This window comes from Gymnoscopelus microlampas (genome assembly GCF_963454915.1).
Source record: "Gymnoscopelus microlampas genome assembly, chromosome: 4".
NCBI classification, from domain to species: domain Eukaryota; kingdom Metazoa; phylum Chordata; class Actinopteri; order Myctophiformes; family Myctophidae; genus Gymnoscopelus; species Gymnoscopelus microlampas.
The window spans coordinates 4,912,462-4,938,964 of record NC_139941.1 but is presented as its reverse complement, the minus strand read 5'-3'; the positions used below and the strand labels follow the sequence as shown (position 1 = coordinate 4,938,964).

At 40.8% G+C, this 26,503-nt stretch overlaps 2 protein-coding genes across 4 annotated transcripts in view; both read left to right on the top strand.

The window, feature by feature from the left end:
• LOC311044352 (uncharacterized protein) overlaps window positions 1-2,791 on the top strand; it is a 202,793-nt gene extending 200,002 nt beyond the window's left edge. Inside the window, exons 3-4 of the mRNA XM_084055852.1 lie at window positions 581-683; window positions 1,935-2,791. Coding sequence (XP_083911978.1) covers window positions 581-683; window positions 1,935-2,788 — 957 coding nt within the window. The 3' untranslated portion in view covers window positions 2,789-2,791. The remainder of the gene's footprint in view (window positions 1-580; window positions 684-1,934) is intronic.
• Window positions 2,792-10,652: 7,861 nt separating this feature from the next.
• Window positions 10,653-18,900, top strand: LOC311043058 (uncharacterized protein). 3 transcript variants are annotated; one of them, XM_084054201.1, is made up of 4 exons: window positions 10,653-10,749; window positions 10,879-11,155; window positions 16,772-16,904; window positions 17,547-18,900. In XM_084054201.1, the coding sequence occupies exons 1-4, from the start codon at window positions 10,700-10,702 to the stop codon at window positions 18,719-18,721; spliced, it is 1,635 nt and encodes a 544-aa protein (XP_083910327.1). In that variant the 5' UTR covers window positions 10,653-10,699; the 3' UTR covers window positions 18,722-18,900. The 3 variants fall into 3 exon arrangements, with proteins under 3 accessions (XP_083910327.1, XP_083910326.1, XP_083910325.1); XM_084054200.1 differs by having other exon boundaries at window positions 10,673-11,155; window positions 16,775-16,904; XM_084054199.1 differs by having other exon boundaries at window positions 10,673-11,155.
• The last annotated feature ends 7,603 nt before the right edge of the window (window positions 18,901-26,503 follow it).

The following is a 26,503-nucleotide window of genomic DNA, read 5'->3' as shown; positions in this document are numbered from 1 at the left end:
TCTAAACCAATCACAGCAATTGGGGGGCGGGATGTTAACACGTTGACTGCCAAAAGTTAAAACATCGTTTTCCGTCTCCTTGTCAGCAAAATAAGCGATTTTACTGTACCTTTGAAAAATCATGGAATATTCTCCGCCACCGCCCGCACCACAGAGATCATTGTAGTGTGGACAGAGCCAAACCGACATTATTTCGGCATTAAAATTAGAGTATGCAGCGGCCTTTAGTGTATTAGTTTATTCTGCACCTGGCTTTTGATGTGAACTGTCATACACTCATACCTTGACAAGCCCCCAGCCCCCCAGCTTAAAACCTCTGTCTGTGTGTGTGTGTGTGTGTGTGTGTGTGTGTGTGTGTGTGTGTGTGTGTGTGTGTGTGTGTGTGTGTGTGTGTGTGTGTGTGTGTGGAATGCATCCATACAATGCACTGCTTTTCAGTTCATCATTCAAGTTTGAGCCAATACAAAATATGTGATTAACATAGTACACAAATCATGCCATTATTCAAGATTACATTTTGTTATCGTTTGTCAGCACTAATATATATATATATATATTACATTGTGTGTGCTATATAAAGCAGATTACCAGGGACCTGAGCTCTGCTGCCCCCTGGAGGACTGTTACCTGTACTCCTCCCATCTCCACACTTGAGGACAACAACCACTGCACTGAGACAGGCTGTGAGTAACACACACACTCTAAGGCTGTAAACAAATATTCCATAATCAAATATTCCTTTGAATATTAAATAAAATAATGTTCGACTATAAATATTAAGTTTCAAATTAAAAATAAACAAACTGTAATCTGCCCACATTCTCGCGAGACTCTGGGCATGTAACCTTAAAAGGCAGCTGGACTCACGAGATCACACACCCGTCAGTCTGAGAGGCAAAAGGGAGAAGTCTCCCCTCAAGGCTCTACTTCATCGTATGGTGCAGATCAAGTCCATAATGCATCGCTGATGCAACGCATTGTGGGCTTGTAGATTTGCTGTGTTTGCCACGCGACGCGTCATACAACAAAGGATAAATCAGCTGCCTCGCTGTAAAGCACACAGACTTCACATGGCAGGCACACACAGTAACCAGACTTGCTCGGTAGTCGGTACTAGAAAGCACACACGTTTAATCATCGTACAACTTCAAATTGATTCTAAATTATAACAGGTCAAGCTGAAACAGGTGATTCATTTGGTAGTGACGGCAGACCGTTTACAATGAGAATCGACCAGGAAAAAATATGTAAAAACTATGTATGGATTGTCCCTCACGTTAAAACTCCCTCAATTGTCACATTTATCTTGTAATCTACCTTAATTTGATTTAAACAATAAACAAATGGATTGTTTTGATAATAATTTCCCGTTTCATATCGAGGTAAAGATAGTTCCAACCAACCTCCTTCACAGCACAATGAGCACATCCTTGCAGCGATGTGTCTCCGTTCTCCAAGTCCGGTCTTGTATCCAAACCATTACAGCTCAATTTGCATAGAATAAAATAAGTTTGAAGTAATCATTATTTTGATCTAGCAAGACGGCACGTTTCTCAGCACCAACCGCGGCCGGCACATATAGAGAAAGAAAAATACTTCTGCTGCTGTGTTCGAATTAAGTTTTATTTTATATTAAAGATAATCGTCAAAATTATATATAATATAATAATTATACAATTTCGAAATGTGATAGTTTTTTTTATGGATCGAACCCAAATTTTTGATCAATTCTGACAGCTTTAACACACCAGCATGCAGAATTCTGTGCTCAAATGTGATGAGGAGCTGAGGACGGTCCTCTCCGAGGTATCCCCGATACGCAGACAATTATAAAATATAATTTAAAAAAAACGAATAAGTAGGAGAATCAATTTGATCCCATCAGAAAACACATTGAGTGGCTCTCTCTGAAGTTACTTCCTCTCTACTTCTAGCTCTCCAATTCCCTCCTTTGTGCAAAAAGGAGGTTTCCCCTGAACAGGAGGAGATGGGTCCCAGTCTGGTCCAGGTGACACTAGAACCTCCACAGATTAAAGAAGAACAGGAGGAGGTACTTCTAAGTCCAGAGGAGGCTGGGGGGTCATCGTCGTTACTAGCAGTGAAGAGTGAACATGGTGATGAAAACAGAGAGGCAGAGCCTTCAGCCAGCACCTCAACTGAATACACAAAAACACAAGCGTATGTAGAGCACTGGGTACCATCACAGCCAACTAGTGATGACCAGCTGCTCTCTTCACACTGTTCTGAATCTGACACTGAAGACATGAGGATTCATTCAGGAGCAAGGCCCTTTTGTTGTACAGTTTGTAGCAAGAGCTTTACTCTTAAAGGAAATCTGAAAAAACACATGAAGATTCATACAGGGGAAAGACCCTTTGTTTGTCCATTTTGTAGCAAAAGCTTTAACCAAATACAAAATCTGAACAAGCACATGAGGATTCATACAGGGGAAAGACCCTTTACGTGTCTAGTTTGTAGCAAAAGCTTTAATCAAACTCAACATTTGAAAAGACACGTTATGAGTTTTCATTCAGGGGAAAAGCCCTTTAATTGTGCCGTTTGTAGCAAAAACTTTAATTGTGCAGTTTGTAGGAAGAGCTTCACTCTTAATGAAGATTTGGAAGAACACATGAGGATTCATACAGGTGAGCCCTTTTCTTGTACAGTGTGTGACAAAAGCTTTGATCAAAATGTTACTTTAAAGATGCACATGAAGATTCATACAGAGGAAAAGTCCTTTACCTGTAATGATTGTAGTAATACCTTTTATAGTCAAACACATCTGTAAAACCACATGGAAATCATGGAAAAACAAAAGAAAGTAGATTAAAAATAACCAAGATACAATGGGCATAGTTTACGTCAGAGTATCTGAGGTGTGAAACAACCTTAATCGAAAATGTTCTCTAAAGATGTACATGCAGACTAATTTAAAAAATAAATGACCACCTTTTTCTTTTTTGATTGATGTCTTTAGTGATCATGAAATAAAATCATATGTCACATACATACATCTGTAACAAACACCCACCATAGTCAACAGGAGGGGGGATACATCAGATACATATTCACAATATACCACCTACAATATAATACAGAAAACATAAACAAATATACTAATATCTACAAAAATAAAAATTTCACAAATGTATCACATATGATTAACTGTTGCATCGCTATAACACATATACATGTGTAGTTCCTCTTTCTCTGAGAAGTTTTTCACTGCCTCCCAAAGAGGTCTGTTGACATTCCTTACTGAACAATCTTTGCTTTCATTTGAACTCTCAAACCCTCCATTGTCTCTGCAAGGTGTTTGTACTCTTTCTCATATACAATCGCTCTAGAATGGTTGATCAGAATCAGCTTTATTGTTGCATCACAGGTTTACAGAATTTAAAAAGTGGGTCAAATTCGTTTTTGTGCATAGTTCATAGTTTCCGTGCATGGAAGTTAGTTAAGGTGCTAGAAAACATAATAAAAAAGACATGGCTATATGATATGTTGATATGCTGCTGTCTGAGCAGATCCTCTGGTTAGATCAGATGCAAGGTATGCAGGAGTGACACTCTGTCGATGGTTATAGAAGGCAAAGTCAACGCCGACACATTTGAAGAACTGTGACATTGTCATGTTTTCATTATCCAGTTTCTTATGCAAAGTATTTTCCCAGTCAGTAACATCCTCAAGTTGGGATTCAACTTTTTTTTCTTTTTTTTGGGGGGGTGAAACATAGGTGGTGCAGAGAAACAAAGGTTGGTTATCAATATTAACATATCACCACGATTCTTTTTTACTTTTATGGGCATGACGAGACGCAGACGGGACATTGTCATGTTTTCATTATCCAGTTTCTTCTTATTCAGTAACAACCTCAAGTTGGGATTCAACCAGGCTTGATTTGAAACTGGACTCAGCTGCTGCTTTACAATCCAAGACTGGCCATGCTGCCACTCTTTGAAGAGTCTTTGGGCTGTGCAATGATGCCTGAGCATGCAGTTCTGTTACTTCGTGATCATGTTCTGGCAGGGTTTTGTTCTTGCATCGAACAGCACTGGTAACGACCTCGTCAAGAATGTCACATCCTCCTTCCGTGGAGGATGCAGTGAGAGCTTTGGTCGTTTCCATCTCCTGTGAAAGTCTGTGGCTATTTGACTTCATTGTGCCGACACCCATTGAAGGATTTACGGTGTCAAGGCGTTTCGCTTCAACAACACCAGTTTGGCACGTAAACTCCATGTCATCAGAATAATCTTCCGTTCTGTTCAATGTCTCCTTTTCTTTAGTCGTATGCATTAGAGATGCACGATATTGTTCTTTTTTAAACCGATACTTTTGCTGGGTCATATCGACCGGTGTGTGTGTGTGTGTGTGTGATATACAAACTAATCTTACCATAAATACAATCATTGTTTAGTTTATCACTATCTAACATTCTATAACATCAGTGAGTTTAGGAGAGGGACAGCTTGCTTCGTACACTACACTACACTACAGATTGTAGGACAACAGGATGTCAAAGACAGAAACCTTACCAGCTGAGAGCTAATTTGTGCTCATTCTCTGTGGTTAAATAAACAAGCAGCTTGCTTGTTCAATAGCGGCCGCTGGTTGCACTCGAGTCGAGTAACGAGTGTTTGTTACGTCGATGTTAAATAACGAGGCAATGTACACATTCGTGTTGAAATCCTCCGCGGTATCGCTACTCTAATCTAATTTAAGATGTACAAGAAACCCTCTGACTGTTCTGGGTCTGAACTATGGACGTGAAGAGTTTGTTTGCTGTTAGTTTTACAACTTGTCTCTGTTGTTCACGCAGAAGCGCAGCCTAGCCTGCTGCTCGCTCAGTGCTCTGTCTGAGTGAGACACGGCATGCAGAGAGTGTGGAGGCTGGGGGGAGATGCTACAGCTTGACTCTAAGGGGCATAGTGCAGAAAGTCCAGTTGTCCATGGGGGATCTACCCTACAACTCTCGTAGATTGAAAACATAAATAAATACGTTCGTAGCTTCGCATAGCTTCGTAGCTTTAATACGCTTCGTAGCTCATAGCAACAGTAGCACTGGATAAACAAAACGGCAAATAGACAGCTTACCTGTGAGGTTAAGTTCTGCCTCGATCTCCCTCCAGAGCCTCGACTTCACTATTCGGTTGGAATATGAAGTGTATGTGATATCATACAGTGGCCTCCTCTCCTCCACCAGCTCTATAAACTTCTCCTCTGCCTCCTCATTCCACGTGAACGACATTGCTATTGCTAGACACATGAACATAGCAACTCCCTGTGCTGTCTTTATTCTCTGTTGGCTCACTTCCGTTTCTCTACGACCGCCGCCGTCAGAGGCATCATCAGCTGGTTGGCAAGCTTTCATGAAGGTCGGACTCTTTCGGTTTTTGACCAGATAAGGATAGACTCTTTCGACATCAATGGCAACTGTTCGGCTTCTTGTCATTTCCATGTCTTCCAGTTCAGCTATAATGGCAACTGTCTGTTTCCTTGTCATGGGTTCATGAAGGCCAGATTCTTTAGGTTTTTGATGGGATAAAAACTACAGGGTAATAACAACTTTCGTTGTAGTCTCGCGGATGTTTTTTGTCAGAATACAGCTCTTAATACAGGAGAAATGTATGATATTTGATCAGTAACATGCTTTTATCAAAGCGCAATCTGACACATACAGAACATCCGTAGTATCATTCTGGTGGGTTTGCTTGAAACCTGAGGTATATGCATTTTAGCAACACAAATGATATCTTAAACTGACTGATGAATACATCTATCTACTATCCATCTGAGACATGTACTGGTCCATTAGTATTCTGAAGTGTTAATTTACACCATGAAATAAGGAAAATATGTAGACAATATGCGTAAGTGATTGGTATAAAGCAAGTAGTTGTTGCAGTAGACTTTGTCCATAACCTGGTGTACTGTCTGTAACAGGACTTGTGGTATCACCGTCTTAATCTGAAATGTACACCAGAATGCTAGTGTCTCCCTTCATCTCGGTAGCTTTCAGCAGCTGGCATTTATGTAAAATAAAATAAAATAATTAAAGAAATAATTAAATTAGTTTGTCAATAAAAACAATGAAGTAAGACTAGAAGAATTACAGTTCCTGAAGAAACAGTGTGTGCTCGCTATGTTGGTAGACAGTATGCAGCAGTTGGAATGTTGGTAGTATTGAGAATATTGGTAGTGTGATAACGTTACGAGTTTTGACCGTTTTAAGAATTGTTGGTGATGATAGTGTTAAGAGTGTTGAGTTTCAAGTAGTGTTAAAACTTGTTTTTAGTGTAAAACAGGTGGTTGCTTGAGTAAAATAGTGGTTACTATGGTCTAATAGGGTGTCTAATGGTCATAACACAAAAAGTATACATTGAACAGCTAATTACACCTCAGTATTCATGAGATTTACAACTCAAATGTCAGGAGATGTGTGTGTGATCATGTTGATGTGTTGAATATGTCTAGTCTAAAACTGGTGGGTTTAGTGATTATACGAACATTAAGCTAGATGGCCTAGATTACCCTATTCAAAGTAATGGGATGGTTTTGTTTTTTTGGGTGATTAAAAGTTAAATATCTCAACGTACAACAGATATCAAAAATACAAATGGTAACCAACATGTCCTAAGCAAGCCAAAGGTAGAGTTGGAACAGAGTTTCTAGCTAAAAGTATGAAGGACTAGTTGAGTGCCAAAAGGGGCGGAATAAAAGACACATAATAAATAGTGAGGATAACATAATTATGCAAGCCTTAGCGAGCCCACAATAACAATTGTAACATTCTTTCATTTCTCAAAAGTCTGTCTGTAACTCTACCTAATCTCCTTTCACATCTGTATCATAGAAATCAAAGCTGAAGACTTTTCTGTTTGCCTATTACTGAGGTTTTTGATTGAGTCATTTTTTTCTTATATTTAAATTGTATTTGAAATTATTCTTATTTTCTATTCTAACCAGTTTGTATTGTGTTCAAATGACATTTCATGATGTGTTTCTGTTGTGTCTTTAATACTCTTATTGTTTTATGTAAAGCAGAGTGAATTGCCTTGTTGAAATGTGCTATACAAATAAATGTATACCTATCCAAATGACCCATTTGGGATACTTTATTACTCTAATTAAATAATTACTCTAACTATAACAACAGTTATATCGTTAAGCATTGTCTGTTATAGTTGTGATGTTAACTCTGCTGTCCACTTGAGTTGCTGTGTTAGCAAGTGCAAGTGCTTAAAGGGATATTTCACTTTCAAACATGTTTTTTCAACATTTTAATGTCTACTCAGGCTTTTGTGAGCACCCCATATGGTTTTTAAGTTGCTTGAATCAGTATTTAGATATTTGATATTCATTTTATCAGACACGCTCCCTTCCTATACAAACCCATGCTGTAACTTCTAACTCCATTATAACCATGATCATCGAAAACACCGTCCTTGGTTCTGGTGAGTGATATTGTCTTTCTAATGTGTTCAATTACTTATTTTTTTCATTTTCCCACAAAATATTTAAAAATAAATTAAAAGGGTATTTTAAAAAAACAGCCCCTCACGCATTAGAAGGACAATATCAGTCACCAGAACCAAGGATGGGTGTTTTCAATGTATTTTACAATTGGTTTATATGAATTAGGAAAGGGTCTGATAAAATAAATACTAAATATCTAAATACTGAAACGAGCAACTTAAAACCTGTCTGGGGTGAAACACAAAAGCCAGAGTAGCCCATAAAATGACCCCAAACGTCAGTTCTATCCCTTTAACGAGCAAAACTGTGCTCCCTGTTCATTACACTGTAGGAGCGATCCATACAACATAATCGGCGCTGTCGGGTGGAAACCTTGTATGTCCAAAACTGTTACTTTTCAGGATTCAAATTCAAAAATAAAAGCTCACACTTGTAGACGCCTGTAGACACAATGCGACGTGTTGTGGATTTTGGTTGTGGAGCTTGTAGATCGGCTATTTTTCCTACTTTTGTGTGACACTTGTAGTATGATGAAGTAGGTTGATAAGTTGAAATATGGAGATGCAGTGTTTCTATCTGACAACGATATATGTAAATCATTTTAGAAATGTAAGTGTTATTACAATTTCTTGGTCCATAAATATCCATACTTTCTTGCCTGTAAAATGATGTTCCATCTTAGTCTTCTGGCGTTTGCCTGCCACACTAATTTTACTTGTCCATTTCTTACAAATGATGCTGGAAGCACCATACCAGCACATGCCACTGGGTTAGGCCCGTTTTAGTCTTGCAAGCCAGACTGTTGCCTCCAGCTGTGTTCCGTGAGCAACAATAGCTTAACAACTATAAGACTTCCGGTGGACGATCTCTTCAGAATAAGAGTACCCTCTAGAGCAAAAAGGAGCCATTGAAAAACGGTTCATTCGCACATTAAAACTATAAATAAGCATTTAAACGAAGCTATACAACACGTATTATATTTCTGTGTAACAAAAACGTTTTTTAAAACATTCATAATTTATCAATGCTGTTCAAAGGAGTGCATAACCTATACAAATTGAACACTGGACAGAAGATGGCTGGGGCTGCCAACACTTCTGACATACGCACGCATGCGGGGAGGCCTCCCCTACAACGCCACACTCAGATAAGCCGGAGAGGTGTAGAAGAAAGTGTGGCGGACCGTCCAGTGAGGTCAGAGGTCAGAAAAGTGCCGTTTTCAGACAATAGTGGACACTGGACAGGAGACGGCTGTGGATGCCAACACTTCTGACATACGCACGCGTGCGGGAGGCCTCCCCTACAACACCACACTCTCAGATAAGCCGGAGAGGTGTAGAAAAAAGTGTGGCGGAACATCCAGTGAGGTCAGAGGTCAGAAAAGTGCAGTTTTCAGACAATAGTGGACACTGGACAGGAGACGGCTGTGGATGCCAACACTTCTGACATACGCACGCGTGCGGGGAGGCCTCCCCTACAACGCCGCACTCTCAGATAAGCCGGAGAGGTGTAGAAAAAAGTGTGGCGGACCGTCCAGTGAGGTCAGAAAAGTGCCGTTTTCAGACCTCTGTATGACGGAAGTATTCTTTTATGCTTCCGTCATACAGTCTGGAGCACGGAAGCTCTGAAAATGATCAAGCGATAAAGCGGATGTGAAGCCTCCTCCTCACTTCCGTTTCGTCTTTACAGTCGCGCAAATGTATCCTAATATAAATCTAAATGATATATATCATAAGCATATGTACCTTGCTGCTTAGCAGAAATGGAAATAAAAAAATAAAATGTAAATATATTTCAATATATTTTTTTTTAAATGATGAAGAGATGACAGCTTCCTGCCTGTAGTTCCACTGACTCTATATAGCATTCGGAGATTGTGGAATAGTTGTCTGGCGACGCGAGACTAGGCCCATCCTGGACCCATGCTTCTGTCTTGGACATTCAAGCCTGATGTGTACTTGGATTGAAAATAGCCGGTCTATAAGCTCACAACGTGCCACGGATGCAATGCGTTGTGAGCTTATAGTTCCGCTGAGACCTCTTATAGATGCTGATTTACTTTTCCAGCAGGACTTGGCACCTTCCCACAGTGCCAAAACTACTAGTAACTGATGTACTGACCATGGTATTACTGTGCTTAACTGACCAGCCAACTGGCCTGACCTGAACCCCCTATAAGCTATGTTGTATTGTCAAGAGGACGGTGTGAGACACTAGAATCAACAATACACAGACATGAGCTTACGGCTGCTATCAAAGCAAACCTGGGCTTCCATAACACCTCAGCAGTGCCACAGGCTGATTACCTTCATGCCACGCCCCATTGATGAAAATGTGTTCAAAAGTAGTCCAGACCAAGTATTGAGGGCATACGCATTCACCGCCAATAGGGAGAATTCTCCCTATTGCAAATCCACCTTTTCACTGCCAATAGGGAGAATTCTCCCTTTTTTATTATTTTTTTCTATTTTGTTTTTTAATTTCTAAAATGTTTCTCTAATTTTGAGTATTACATTTTTTTCGTTATTCACAACGAATTAGGAGATATAAAAAATAAAAAATCCATTCACGTCAATGTTAAAAAATAAACTGACAAATAATTCACATTTTTTCTATAAAAAAATAATTAAAATGGCTGGCAGTGGGTGAGTACATTATGAATAAATTCTGGCAGTCTAACATACTTTTCAGATGGTTGACATTTCTGTATTATAAATATTTCTTTTGAGTGGTCTCGTGTAATATTCTAATATTTTGAGATATTTTTTATGAGCTTTGCCATAATCAAGATTAAAACAAAAATATTTAACTGTATGTGCAATGCATCTGGAATATATTAAAGTTAACGGAAGAAAATGAACTTTTCCAAGATATCCAAATTGTGTGTGTGTGTGTGTGTGGGGGGGGGGGGGGGGGTTGGGGGTGTTGCACCGCGCGCGTCGGGCAGAAACCATATAATATAAGCGCGCGCACGCACGCACACTTGTATGTTTCACACAGCCTACTTCCATCTGGGACCTCGTCGGTAGCCGAAGGGGCGGTCCCTTTTTTTTTCAAGCTACTTGGCCAGTGATTGGATGGGACCCATCTGTCTATCACCTTCTGGGCGTGCTAACACCAAGCAATCATATTGACGTGTCTACATGACGCATAGTAGGTGCGACTGTAGCGAAGTAAACAGTAGTCCATTTGAGCATCGTGGTATGTTAGCTAAAACGTTATCATGGAGGTTGGAGATTTTTGCCGTTTTTGTAACACGAATCTGCGCATAAGGTATGGAATTTTAACGAATACAAAGAAAATATTTGATAAGCCCGCAAACGAAAAAAGTGTTTACGAACGCCTGATAGCATTAGGTGTAACACTTTGTAAAAAACCCTCATTATCGTGTCGGATTTGTAGGTCGTGTTTTCGCGTGCTCGCAAGAATAGAAGAAGGTTTTTCAATTTTACGGCGCTGGGCAAGAGAGGACAAAGAGAGAAGACCTCCAGGAACAGCTAACGCTACTTCAACGGTAGAAACACGGACGTCCCCTGAAGACAGTGCCGAGGCATCTGGACCCCCAGATAAACGGGAGAGGAAACCTACACCTTCTAGAACACCACGGCAAATACGTCCCAAAGCTGTGACACCAGCTGAACCAACAACTGGGATGCCCGCACAGCGAAGTCTGTTGGAGGTAAGTTCATATTGTGAAACTATTGCTATTCACTGGTGTTACCAATGATACTAAGGAAGGCTCTGTTCCATTCTGGTCAAACAGAGTCAGTGTGCAGTGTGCTTTGAGACCAGTGGGTCTCAAAGTGTGGTCCAGGGAGGGACCCTCATGGTTCCTTGAGGGGATTCCAAATGGCCTCTTAAAAGGTGTGTAACTCTGAGAGTGTACAAATGGAACCACTCTCATAGTTATGGCGGTCCTTGAAATGAAAAGGTTTGAGAACCACTGTGCTACATGAAATGGAACAGAGCCTTCATTAGTATCATTGGTAAAACGGAAGTAAGGAAGAGGCCCAATTTCTTTCCAATATGGCTGCTGTGCATAGTGCCTATTGTGCCCAAGACCCCAAGAACTACGGTAGTAGCCAAGCCGGGTGGTCAAAGCTGAGCCATGGAATCAATGGAATGGATCCATATTGGTTCCATGGAACCAATATTTCTTACTTCCGGGTGCTTCAAAACGCCACCGAGCACTTTAATAGAAATGAATAGCTGGGGGCGGGGCAATCCGCCCTCTAGATATACGGCTCTGGCAGCATTAGGTTAGGCACAATCATAGAGTTATAATATTATTATAACTCTATGATTGTGCCTAACCTAATGCTGCCACTGCCAGTGCCAACTCGCGCTAATCCAACAACTGCATTGCCAGGTTAAATTGTATATATCTGGTGTAGTATCTGGTGTTCCCCCTGTTTGTTTCCCCAATCCCTTTTAAATGGAATAGAATTTCCCCGTGGGATAACAAAGGTAGACAGACGTTAAATAGTCTCCGGAAAGTACACTCACATTTATACTCGTATCAAGTAAATAGGAGTAAGTGGGTTTTGCACAAATCGGCCACCTGGTGGCGCTATAACAGGCCCATGTGAACATTTTGGGGCAGAGGTTCTGAATTGGCATCCAGGGAGTGTGTGCACAGTCACGCAGCGACCGGGCCAACGGTGCCGGAGATTAGCTGGTAACACACAGACAGGACAGGACACACGGACGGACAGGGGGTAAAACATACTCTCTCGCCATGCCTTTCGGCCTGGCGGAGACAATCACTGTATTTTTTTAGATGTTATAATGATATTAAAGCTATTTTATCTAATTGTCTAATGACAAATAGAGAGAGAGAGAGCATTGGATGGTCACTGGTGTCTTAAAATATGAGATATTGGAAGGTATGGAAGGTACCTGAACTTTCACAGCCAGGAAGTTTACATGTTCCTTATGAAACACCTTAGACATCCTGTTGAGATGTGGCAGCACATCTGCTTACAGGTAAACGGATGCCACAAAGTGGTAGGTGGCCAGAAAGCTGTACAGGACTTTAAAACTGTGTTACTGCATGTGAACTAAGCAGCATTCTGATGTGAAAGGTTGGTATTCCAAATATGGAATAATAGATAGTTTCCCCTTTATATTACCTTCACTTTCAGGTTGTCCAGGCCCAAGCACTGTGTACAGCTGTGTGGTTAGCACTATTCCTGAAATCGTCTGTCGGGTGGAAACCTCATTATGTCCAAAACTGTTACTTTTCAGGATTCAAATTCAAAAATAGCTAAAGTAGCAGATCGACAAGCTCAAAACGTGTCGCTTCACGCCGCGTTTCAAGCTTGTAGATCTGCTACTTTTGATGCTTTTGTGTGACTCTGTAGTATAATATCAAATGGGCAATCATTTAGGGAAAAAACACAAAAGGAAATATGGAAATAAGAGCTTTCTGCCTGACAGCAACAAAATGCATGTGTAGCTGCTGTAAGAGGTCCCTGAATGAGTCCATATATAAGCCACTCGACAGCCACAGCGAGGTGGTGTGCGTCCTGTAGCCACTTAAACAAAAACAGTTTTATATTGATGATTCTGTTTTTAAGCAGTGAATGTCAACCTTGTTTTTTTGTTGGTAGTTCATACCAGTCTCATGAGTGGTGCTCCATGTGTCCCCAAGCCGTAGAGCCGTCTGAACAGATTAAACGCAAGATCTTTTTAAAACAAATCTTAGATAATTGTTGCCATTCTCTGAATTACATTTAACCTAATGTGTGGACATTAGGTTGTGTCTGTTAAGCTGTGTGTCTGTTAAGCTGCTCTTAACAGACACACCTGTGGTCTCATCTACCTCCAGCCCAATAGGGCTGGCAAAGTTCGCTTGGGTGGGGGAGTGGTTTGGGGGGCGTGGCCAATATTCACCATGTTGGTTGGGTCACTACCAGTCTACAGACCCATCCAACAGGGTACACTACTATATAGCTTGTACACACAGCGGCACATCCAATGAATTACATCAACAATGTTAAAAGCCAACTGCAAAAACTAACTTTCAAATGTATAAAATGTATACTCATTTGAAAATAGCAGATCTACAAGCTCACAATGCTTGTAGATCGGCTATTTTCAAATGGCCGAAATGTATGGGCTGAAGTGGTTACTGTATGTTTTGTAATAATCAAAATCTACAAAGTAACCACTGTAAGTCAACGTCACATGAAGATGTATTTTATTTGAAAACAAGGTACATTTACAGGTTACTATGTGTATAAAAAAGGAAACTCATCAGGCTCAAAGAGGAGTAAAATGATCTCTGCCCATCCATATTATAATGTGATCATTAACATGTGAGGCAACTGGTGACCTGAGCCATCATCAGGATTCGGTTATATTTGCATTGAATGAAAACACTGCATAATGATAGAATGGCCTATGCATTTTAGCCATGTGAAAGAATGCGGTTCTATTTGCATGTAATCATTTTATGTAGAAAGACTATGTATTTTGTTTGAAAACATGTACAGGTTACTATGTACATAAAAAGGGAACAGATAATGTATCTACAGAGCATAACCTCATGTCTGCTTTTACTATGCAGAAGGGTACTATTAAAAATTGTTTCAGAACCACGCTGGTGCTGGTTAATCAGATCACAGCACGCTCAGACAACTTTGTCAAGGATTGTCATGTCCTACCCACACCTGGTTTATGCTAGCCTGATTATCAGCCTGTTTGGAACCAGGCTAGGTGTATGCATCAAAGTGATGGGTACCCTACCATTTAATATATGGTGCCTATAACCCTCTCTACATGGATCCTGAGGTGTGCTATCTTGCGTGTTTCTTCCACGTCTTTTTCTGTCATCTGGGCTGTCAGACAACCAAGCCATGAATCGTCTCTTTGTTACATTGGGAGACCTGGCTGGCTTCCATTTGGGAATGCGGTGAAAAGTTAGTTTGTTGTCCATTTTAGCCCCTTTATTCTCAACTCGTCAATGGTGAGAAGCCGTGGAACAGTTTTCATACAACAATTCATTCCCATTTTGGCAAAACACTGCTGAAAGAGCACCAACTAGCAGGCTACTATTAGTGAAACTCTGAGTGAAGGGAGATGTCGACACCACCGACCGGGGGCGGGGCTAGCCGCAGCCAGGGAGTGATATCAGCCTTGCTTGCCCTATTGCCTCAGATTCACAGATCTATTTGAGGATTGGCTCTCCAAGAACAGTGCCCTGGATTTCTAGCATATCTTCCACAATTCTGTGAGATGTGTAATTGGTTCTCTTCCCAATCTTAAAGAGACCAAATGAGCCTAGATTGAATATGACAAACTTGGTCATGATGTTGATTAAAGAAAGGCAAGCATCAACTTTTACCTTTCAAAATACTGCCAGCCAAGTAGTTCAGCAAGCTCCAGGAGGTCAGCATAATTGGTATGACTAGAAGTTCGGTCCACTGCGCGGGCCTCACCTCTAGCGCCCGCGCATATCAGTGGCATAGCGTCATGAGGGCCAGTGGGGCCATGGCTCGGTCAGTAAAGACCCTCTAGCATGTCTGATATCTGGCATAGAGGGGCGGAAAAAACATCCATTGAATCCCATTGGTTCACCGATCTGTGCGCCCGCCCCGCGCCCCTCTTCGTCCCCCAATGTGCAGTATTGAGAGCCCTGACGTCACAATATTTAGAGCGACGCCCACTGCACTCTGGTTGGTTGGGGAAATGAAAGGTTGACTCCCACTTCCTATGCCAGGAATGTCAACAGCCTGGTCCAGCCTCTTATTTTTGAACAAAACGCGAAAGAAAATAAAAGCCTGGAGATCGAGGCTAGGGCCCAGGTAGAACTCACGTATAGCCCACACGGGCAAGCCCACGTGGGACCCAAGTGGATCCCGCTGACTTTGCCCACTGTAGGCCCTTATAGTTCAGCCCACCTTGAAACCATATGGGACCCACAGCAGCCCCACACTTGCCAAGTTGGGATACACCTAGGGCCCAGGTAGAACCCTCTTAAAGGTTCTATGACATTCATTTTCACTTTTTTTTTTTGGGGGGGGGGGGTTATGACCTCAATTACACCCCAAAAATCTGAACTTTGAACATTCAGTGGATTTTCTGTGGTCTGGGGGTTTCTGAATAATTAGGCTGAAAAGTAATCTGAGCTTGGCCCTTCGGCAGTGAGGTCACAGCCGATTAATCCCGCCCACTCTCCTCCTCGCCCCTCCCCTATCCTTTCCTTTGGGGGGGGGGGGGGGGAGCAGAGGCGATGATTGACAGGCAAAATCCCTCACCAGCGACACCCACAGGCAAAGATTAATTTTTTCATTGGAGTTGAAAAGGCTTTAGAAATGTGAGAGAAAAACACCTGCCATGGATCAATGGAGTGGAATTTTTTGTTAAAACTTTCTATACACGTTTGAAGGACCATGACAAAGACCTTTAATGTGTGGTAAAACTGAACGTCACAACACTCTGACGTTAAGCTTCGCACAACAAACATCAGCACCACGCTCCAACACCAAGTCCGTTAGCGTTAGCCGCATGTTAACAGCTCATGTTAAGCACCATGTTAATCATTCAAATACAACGAACGCTATCACAGTAGTGGACATAAACATTCGTTACATTAGTAGCAGGGTGCAGTGACCTAAAAGTCTTGACAATAAGAATGACAGGGCGATTTATTAGAGAAATGACGGTGATTGTGCTGTCCAGCTCAGCTCGCACAACTATCACGGAGCCCTCGTTGCTGCGTCTGGCTGTGATGGCGGCAGCGAGCTGTGTGAGCGAGTATTTGATGCTGGCAGCATGACACGACCAATGAGAGTTGACGCTTTCGTTGTTGCTAAGATACGGTGTATGGCCCATAGTACGTCTGCCCCATAGCTTGTAGATCTCTCGCACATGATTGGCGTAGCCTGTGTTTCCAGCTTTTTTCGCGCACATGATTGGCTGTTAAAAATGTGAGCAGGTTTCATGATCAGCCTGGAAGTAAATAACTCGCCGAGTAGTCAAACCCACCGTGAAACTGAGGGTTTCATGGTGCTTCCGCGAAAAAAAGGAAACAGTGCTAGTGTGGGGGGCTCCATTCACAAATCACACATTAGGACTTGGCCATAAACAGTTTTATTTTTGCTTTAATCCATGGTTATAGCACTAGTTTAAATGGAATAATAACGTGTGTGTGTGTGTGTGTGTGTGTGTGTGTGTGTGTGTGTGTGTGTGTGTGTGTGTGTGTGTGTGTGTGTGTGTGTGTGTGTGTGTGTGTGTGTGTGTGTGTGTGTGTGTGTGTGTGTGTGTGTGTGTGTGTGTGTGTTGTATAAAGCAGATGTCTACCATTGATGGTGGTCTATCCAGTCACTATGACTCAGCAGACCTGAGTCAGGACCTGAGCTCTGCTGCCTGCATGACTTCCATCTCCAACCTTGAGGACAACAACCACTACACTGAAACAAGCCGTGAGTAACACGCACACTTGCACTTGTGTACATACAAAGCCCCTTCCATGTAGGAATTCTGGAATCTGGTCTTACATTGTGGGACTGCTGCTCTTTCTCTGTTGCGCATACAGTTTGACCAGCAAAGAGCTCTGATCTTGAACCATGAATTTGGGGAGAGTCAAAATGACATGATCATGTTGCAGGTCAGGTGGAGGTATACAGGGTGGTATGGGTCAAAATAGTGCATTGCGTACTTGATGTAACATTTGATCTTTTTGTTTTATTTTGTGTAATTTATAATACATGTTATGACTAGGGTTGGGACCCGGAACTGGTTATTTTTCTGACCCGGATCTGAGATTGAAGAACCGGAGCCGGTTCCATCGTATTTGCATTAACGGTTCCTGGAATTTCTCATCTGTCTTCATCACTATGTATTGCAAATACTGGTTACTGATTTGTTGGTCAGTACAGTTAAATAGAACCTGTGAACAATTATTCATACTTTGTACGCAGACATTTTGACTTTTTAATACATATTTGAAGTTTTTCAGAAAACTTAGGTCAGGATTTAGAAGGCGTTTTAGAACCGGCCTCAGGGTTGGGTTAAAACACATTGAGTTGCTCTCTCTGAAGTTACCTGCTCTGTCCTTCTCCTAGATCTCCAAGTCCTTCCTGTATATAAAGAGGAGGAGAGGATTGAACGGCAGGAGAGGATTCCCAGTCTGGTCCCGGTGAAACTAGAACCTCCACAGATTAAAGAAGAACAGGAGGAGGTACTTCTAAGACCAGAGGAGGCTAGTGGGTCAACATTGACATTACTAGCAGTGAAAAGTGAAGATGGTGATGAAAACAGAGATACAGACCCTCCAGCCAGCACCTCAACTGAACACATGAAAACACAAGCTTACATAGAGTACTGGGTACCATCACATCCAACTAGTGATGACCAGCTCCTCTCTTCACACTGTTCTGAATCTGACACTGAAGACAGTGATGAGTGGGAGACCAGGAATAATGAGTCCGTTTTAAACACAGTGAAATCAGACACTGAAGACAGTGATGAGTGGGAGACCGGGAATAATGAGTTGGTTTTAAACACACTGAAATCACATAAGACACAAAATGTGGAAGGACAAATGCCATCCATGAGTAGTCAAACAGAAAGGAAAAGCTTTACTTGTACAGAGTGTGGCAAAGACTGCGGTCACAAGGGTGTTCTGAGAAGACACATGATGAGTCATCCACGGGAAAAGACCTTTTCCTGTACAGTTTGTAGTAAAAGCTTTATTCTTTACAACCACCTGAAAAGACACATGAGGATCCATACAGGGGAAAAGCCTTTTGCTTGTACAGTGTGTAGCAAAGAATTTACTCGTAAGGATGTTCTGAAAACCCACATGAGCATTCATACTGGAGAAAAACCCTTTACGTGTGCATTGTGTAGCAAAAGCTTTAGTGTAAAATCTAATCTAAGATATCACATGATTACTCATACAGTGGAAAAGCCCTTTGCTTGTACAATTTGTAGCAAAAGCTTTAAACATACTCATCACCTGCAAAAGCACATGAGGATTCATAAAGGGGAACACCCTTATAGCTGTACAGTTTGTAGCAAAAGCTTCTACCATAGTCAACATCTGAAAAGACACATGAGTATACATACAGGGGAAAGGCCATTCACTTGTACAGTTTGTAACAAAAGCTTTATTCTTAATGGAGATCTGAAAATACACATGAAGATTCATACAGGGGAATTTGTTTGTACAGTTTGTAGCAAACGATTCACTTTTAATAACCACCTGAAAAGACACATGATGATTCATACAGGGTAAAACACTTCGCTTGTACAATTCTCTTTCAAAATTGGTCTAAAAAAAACATATTTTAGGAGACTACAATGGGAGGTACATAATTTTCCCATCTCTTGTGTACATTGAGTGTATTTTTTATGCTTTGTTGATTAATTGACAGTATGGGACCACAATTGAAACATGTCGCCAGGACTTGTTTGTGTTGGTGCCTTAATGTAAAACTGTACCACATGCTGTTTACATTTCTGATTAATAAAGTATTCAATCAATACAGATAAATAAAGACGGAGTGTCTGGTTCTTTAACTTGAAACCCACCACCACCACTAGGGTTTAGACCTGCAATGACTGTTATGTGAGAGACACAGTTGTACAGTCTTACACATAAGACTTTAAAACAATAACAATAACAACTAGAAAGTACTGTTCCTGGGGTCTATTCCACGAAAGCGGAATTAAATTATCCTGGTTTAAAAGGAAAATCCAGGTTTGACAAGCCTGCGCTGTTCAGCCTGGTTTATTCAGTTCCACGAACGCCAAGCCTGGCTGAGAAGGAGTGACTTTGTCAAGCCAGGATCGTTAAACCAGCCTGAATGTGAGTTCACCTATTCCTATAAAAGACCATGAAAGTCGATAGCAGAGTCCTTGAACTTGACCAATCATGGAGCCCAAAACCAGAGTGGCGTTCTTCTCTGTGGCTGAACAGCAGCACTGCAGCAGCTCATGGAATCATACAAGGAATTAAAATGTATAATAAGCAAGAAAGGAAACACGGCCGCAATAAATATAGATCCAGAGAAAGCGAATTAGCAAATTAAATGCAAAAGTTGTCATAAAATATGCAACTAATTTATATACAAGTCAATAAATATATAATTCAGTTAGGCTTAAATATGAGGAGTTTATGCATGTGAATATTGGAATTATAATTATAAACACTTAGAATAATTTTCTAATTTTTAATTTCTAAAATCGAAGATCTACAAGTGAAAAGCTTCCCTTTTGGCGGCCGGGGGTCCCCGGTCAACGGGGGTCAACGGGGGTCCAGGGGTACACGGGGCCAGGGGTCAACGGGGGTTCGGGAGTACCCGGCCCCCTGTGTACTCCCGGACCCCCGTTGACCCCCGACGGGGGGCCGGGGGTCCGGGGTACACGGGGGGCCCCATGGTGGCCAGGGGTCCACGGGACCCCCGTGGACCCCCGGCCACCACGGGGACCCCCGTGGACCCCCGGCTGCCACGGGGACCCCCGTGGACCCCCGGCCGCTATAAGACAATTTTTTTCCGAGCTTGTAGATCTTCGATTTTCGCATAAGAATTGATTAAGTGTGGAAAAACTCATTGGTTTACGATTGGAGTCATTGGACTAACAGCTATTTCACAAAAAACTGAAGAACAAGGCACTGGATTAATAAAGCTTGGCTGTTAGCCTGGTCCGGACCAGGCTAACTTCACAGCTAAATTGCCATGGTAACTAAGGCAGGATTGCTTCAATTTTCTTTCGTGAAACTGGATCATGGATAAACATATCCAGGTTTACTGGCTAAGTTAATCTGCCAAGCTAACTCAGCTTTCGTGAAACCGCTTCCTGGATAATTTAAGCCAGGATAGCCGATTAAACCCGGTTTATCCCTAATCCAGGTTTCGTGGAACGGGCCCCTGAAGAAACAGTGTGGGATCGCTAAGAATGTTGATCGTATCACACTAGAAAGTACTGTTCCTGATTAATCTGTCTATTTATATTACATATTGTGATGTCACGTGAAGCTTGACAAATCAACACACAGGCGGAATAATAATTATAATAACTAGTGAAGATAACATTAGTGTGATCGCTACAGTGATCCCACAATAATAGTAGATAATAGTAGATAATCAGACCAGACTAAAGACTAAAATAGACGGACAGAACTCATTTAACTTTGATCATGAAGCTCTCAGATTACTCCCCTTCCTTGATTTCCACTAAATAGTCCATGGATACGCGTGTGCAACTTTAACATTCCAAAATGTTCTTCTAGAAACAAAATATGACCATGTTAATCCACAAAAGCCTGTTATTTGGGGTCAGATTATTCCTGTCAGTTGTTCACACACCAGGGCCACCTGGTGAGATAGTGACATATCATGTAATCAATGACCACATTTGCATGGATATAGGTCATTTTCTAAAGACAGCTAAGCATCATTCACAAGACAAAAGGAATGCTGCGGTGTAGGTGTGAAGTGGGTGAGGGAGGTGTTTCTAAAGACTGTGTGATTCTAGAGAACACAAGATGTTTGCCAAATAAATGAAGATGCTGTGATGTACAATGAAGACTATGAACAGAATATAGAAAGCAGTTATTCCTTGACCACACCAGGTTGTATTGTTCTGAAGGAATTTGGAGCAATCGTGTAAGATAGGAACCTGAATGGCCTTTCTATCTTAATGGCTCTGCTTGAATAGCAAGATTGAGATGAGAGAGACTCATCCACACAAGGACATGACTAGAGTTGTTTATTGTAAATGTAAATGAAAGCAGGACATGAGAAATGGTTAGCAGTGATGACCGTTACAGAAAAAGGTGAAATTAGATGTATATTTCACTTTTCATATCAAGAGATAGTTTGAGGTGAACTATTTATGTAATGTGTTTATGGTAACTTAATTACATTCACAAAGCAGCCCACACCACCAGGGTTTAGAACACAGAAAACACTTAAATATACCTCAATGAAAAACATTTGACAATAAAACATCTCATTTGGTCAGCTGTTGCACCTTGAACCTCTCACCAGGACACAAGGGTTAATAAGCAGAACATTGTACATCCCATCTTAAGACCTGACTTTGATGAGAGAATTGTTTCATATTCACTCATATATTCATTAATGAGTGAATACAACATTGTTAAAGTCTGAATATACTGATTGTCTGTTTACTGTGCATGCATTTTGTAATAAATGCATTTATAAATACAGGGTGTTATATGCAGATATCTTATATTAATCTTATAGCAATTAAGACACATTTGAATTGCATGAAGATTACAAATGAATTCATCCACAAATGGATGCTCTTGGTTCTCTTGCAACAGAAAGTCAACAGTTTCTAGAAGGTTGCATGGATGGAGCGTGTCTGGGGGAGGGGCATGTATAAGTATGTTAGGTTTTGATTGGTGGAGAGAAGGTTGTATTGTTCTCTTTGTCCAATCATTCAAAGCAGTCACTGGCTCCACCCCAGGCTCTGTAGTATAAGAAGAGTGTGTAGTTGTAATTTATCCACAACTCCTCCAGGATATCAATCATTTCTGATCAGATCTGACTGTGGACTCCAGAATTCAGTGGAAGATGGACTCTCTCAACCCAACCAGGGACAGTTCTGCTGAACAGGAGGGACCCAAAGAAAATGGTATGTTACTTTCTCTACCTCTCTAGTTTTATTTCCCTGCTCTGTCGTACAAATGTTTTATTACTTTAGTTTTCAAGTTTTAAATTAAGCAGTCTCACTACTTGTCTCAATCTTATTATTTTTTAAATGTGTGTTTCATTTTAATTTGACCTTTAACTTTGTTGTATATTCTTTATCTTTATTTTTGTTTTTCTGTGTCTCCTTTGTTGTCTAAGCTTGTTGCTCGTTTGCTATATCTATACCTATATATATATCTATATCTATATCTATATCTATATCTATATCTATATCTATATCTATACCTATACCTATATCTATATCTATATCTATATCTATACCTATACCTATATCTATATCTATATCTATATCTATAGCTATATCTAGGGAACAGCTTAATGTAACGAAGTTGTACATTTATACTCCATTCCCACTTCTCAACCATATTTCCTTTGTCTTTCTGCAATCCAGTGTTGAATCATCAGTCTGGCTTCCCTGTGCTACCAGCAGTGAATGAACAAAGAAACTTGGCCAAGCCAAGACGACACTGCTGTGATCAGTGTGGACAACGCTTCAATTACATGTACGAACTTAAAAGACATCAGACAATTCACACTGGAGAGAAACCCTATGGATGTGACCAGTGTGGACAACACTTCTCTCTAATGTTCAGCCTTAAAACACACCAGAGAATTCACACTGCAGAGAAACCCTATGGATGTGACCAGTGTGGACATTACTTCTCTCAATTGTCCACCCTTAAAACACACCAGAGAATTCACACTGGAGAGAAACCCTATGGATGTGAGCAGTGTGGACAACACTTCTCTCTAATGTCCAGCCTGAAAGCACACCAGAGAATTCACACTGGAGAGAAACCCTATGGATGTGATCAGTGTGGACAACACTTCCGTATAATGGCCCACCTTAAAAGACACCAGAGAATTCACACTGGAGAGAAACCCTATGGATGTGACCAGTGTGGACAACACTTCTCTGATATGACCTCCCTTAAAACACACCAGAAATTTCACACTGGAGAGAAACCCTATGGATGTGATCAGTGTGGAAAACACTTCTCTCGAATGTCCACCCTTAAAACACACCAGAGAATTCACACTGGAGAGACACCCTATGGATTTGACTAGTGTGGACAACACTTCTCTGAGATGTCCAACCTAAAAAAGACACCAACAAATTCACAGTGGAGAGAAACCCTATGGATGTGAACAGTGTGGACAACACTTCCCTATAATGGCCCACATTAAAAGACACCAGGGAATTCACACTGAAGAAAAATCCTAATTTGGTCAACGTGGAATTAGTTTTACTCAGTTAAGCAGTCTAAAAGGTCATGCACACATATCAATGTATACATATTGATAACAGTGCGCTTCATTAGAAAGGATCAGAAACATGCATCATGATTACCCATTGTTGTTCTTTTAAGCAGCTGTTATGAACCTATTACATGTATATTAGCATCGCCATGCACGAGAATGATGCTCACACCAACGTCCTCGTAGTGGTGACCCATGGCAGAATAAACTAAATAGTGATCCTAAGTGCAAATTTCATGATTTTCAGATTTCACTGTGGATGAGGACTATAGGCTATGCTGCACATCCTCAGTCTGTCTGCAAGATAGTCCCGCCCCTCATTTAGTCAGAAAGGTCATTTGACTAAAACCTCCTATCTTGTTCAGTGCCAATTAGTGCTAAAATGTTGAAGCGCAAAACCTCTTATCTGCACCAGAACTAGTTGAGCAGCAGACAGAGCTGAAACTTTGGAATTCTGTGTTATGTAGACCATCTAAATGTCTTTCAGTTTGTAGTAATCAATTATTTTCAAAATAAAAAAGTGTCTTCCACCCTTACTATTTAAGTATTTGTTAGTAACTGTCAAGTTAATGGCATTGCCTTGTTGATTGCTAATGATTAGTGTCAGGTGGTGAAACTTTTATCACACCAAGAGTGTGAGTTGATCAAAAAATGTGAATGGTAATACTTGTGGGATGGCAGTTGGGGGGTATGGGATTGGGAGTGGGGGGGTATTGCAGGTGGCGGAGTTGGGGGGTAGAAGGTATGGGGGGGGGGTTTGTTGAGGGGGGCATAGGCAAGTTCCTGATTGCTGCTATAGATACCATGTTATCATGGTAGGTTTAACATTACACCTAGTTGTTTGATTGCATTGTTGTGTTATCACTGTCTTTGCTGAACAAATAAACATTTCTTTATTATTTTTGTCCTCCTTCTTTCTTGTATGAAGAACTTACATGTCCTGCTGCCATTTACCATTCTACATGTCATGCTGCCATTTACATGTACAATTAACAACTCTATCCATGTCCTCATGTGTGAGAGTGTCTCTCTACGTCCTCTTGTTATTCATTTCTCTATAGAAACCTCATTTGCACATGATTGCTCCAAATTCCTTCAGAACAACAGAACCAGGTAGAAGCAGCTTTGGTGAAGAAACTAACTGTTTTTTTTTTCATTCTAATGCTGGGATTTGCGAGTGTTTGGTCTTTTTTTTCTTTTGTGATGCTATACAACAACATGATTTATGTTATGGTGGTTTATTGAATGGTTGATTCCTTTGGTATGCGATATCGTCTTTGTAACCTACTCCTGGCAATACAATACGTGAATTGAATATGTTCCACATTATGGTTCAAAGTGTTATGATGAGTCCTTTGTATGGCTCCTATAGACGGTATCAAGAAGACTCACCCCAAAACCAACTCACCCCAGAGGTAGGAAAACTCACCCCGGAAGACTCACCCCAGAGGTAGGAAAACTCACCCCCAAGATTTTCGGGGGTAGGAACACTCATCCCAGGACCTGAGAAAACTCACCCCGGAAGACTCACCCCAACTTTGTGGAAAACTCACCCCAATGTTTAAAAAAAGGTAGATCTACCGGCTTGTGAGCTTTCCATTTTCACAGAATGCTTTCATAATGATGTTTAATCCATATCTGGATTAATCCATATCTGGATTAAATTCTTTCTTTGAAGGTATAGAATTACCAAATGATGTTGTTCAATTACATTTAGCTAATTAAAGTGCTTTAAATACAAGGTAGATTTCATCAGAAAAGTGAACAAGGAATGCAAATAGCAAGGTCATTTGCTATGTGTCTCCAGCTCCACACCTTGCCCCATCCACCTTAGATATCAAACAATGAATCATTAAGTGGAATGGGATATTAGTGTTAAGTGGTCAACCCCCCTCCTCCCCTTCACTCCTGTGCCCCCCATCAAACAAACAAACAAAGGTAGGAACCCAGAGAAATGAACATTCCAATGTCAAATTATGTTGTTAAATTACATTTAGCTAATTAAAGTGCTTTAAATACAAGGTAGATTTCATCAGAAAAGTGAACATTCCAATGTGTATAATGCAAACACATACTTACTTAACAAAGAAAAATGAAGAAAAACTCCAGTGAAGGTAAAACACAGGTATAATGTTTTGTTTTCTGTGTGAACACATTTGTGAGAAAAGCTTTTGGTAAGCATTATTGAACTTTAGTTACTATTAGATATACATTTCACTATTGTAAAACATGCATTAAACACTTTCCCCTATTTTTTACCTAGGATATTTAGTTACCTACTACTTTGCTGGTATAAATGATAACATTATAGAACATTGCATAGCACACATGCATTGTTTGAGAACTTTAGTTTTTAGAAATTGTAAAACATGCATTAAACACTTTTCCTTTTTTGACATTTGATTTTTTTTTTCCTCTAACAGCTCAGATAGGCACTTTTGGTCATTTTTTTCTATGCAGTTATGTTGTAGTAACTGTGTTCTGACCTGTTGTTTTACACTGCCTCTTTTGTCAAATAAACTGATCTATTCCTACATTTGACCTCTTGTGTTGTGTTATGGTGAACAGCAACTTGTACTGTAGCTTATGTGTAAACCTGATATTTAGAGCAGTGTTTCTACAAGTTTTGGGCTTTTCTGCTGAAATCAATATAATCTTGCCTCCTGTCTACATGGACAATGATGACAATATTTTAAACACAAAAATATCATTGAACAACATAATTTGGTAATTCTATACCTTCAAAAACAGAATTTAATCCAGTATGGATTAAACGTGTCTCATTATGAAAGTATTCTGTGAAAAAGGAAAGCTCACAAGCCGGTAGATGTGCCTTTTTTAAACATACAGACTTGGTGTAGAGGGGAAAGGTTAAACCCACCCACAAAACAAAAACTCACTGTACTTTACACCATTGATTTTTCTGGGGTGAGTTTTCCTACCCCCGGGGTGAGTGTTCCGGGGTGAGTTTTCTCAGATCCTGGGGTGAGTTTACCCACCCCCCGGGGTGAGTGTTCCTACCCCCGGGGTGAGTTTTCCTTTTTCAGTTGGGGTGAGTTTGTCTTGGGGTGAGT

What these genes read in the sequence shown, in the direction of transcription:
- LOC311043058 (XM_084054199.1), top strand. Translation starts at nt 10,700, where the DNA reads ATGGAGGTTGGAGATTTTTGCCGTTTTTGTAACACGAATCTGCGCATA. An exon ending in CACAGCGAAGTCTGTTGGAG is followed by an intron (nt 11,156 to 16,771) that starts GTAAGTTCATAT and finishes TGTTGTATAAAG; the next exon opens with CAGATGTCTACCATTGATGG. An exon ending in CCACTACACTGAAACAAGCC is followed by an intron (nt 16,905 to 17,546) that starts GTGAGTAACACG and finishes TCCTTCTCCTAG; the next exon opens with ATCTCCAAGTCCTTCCTGTA.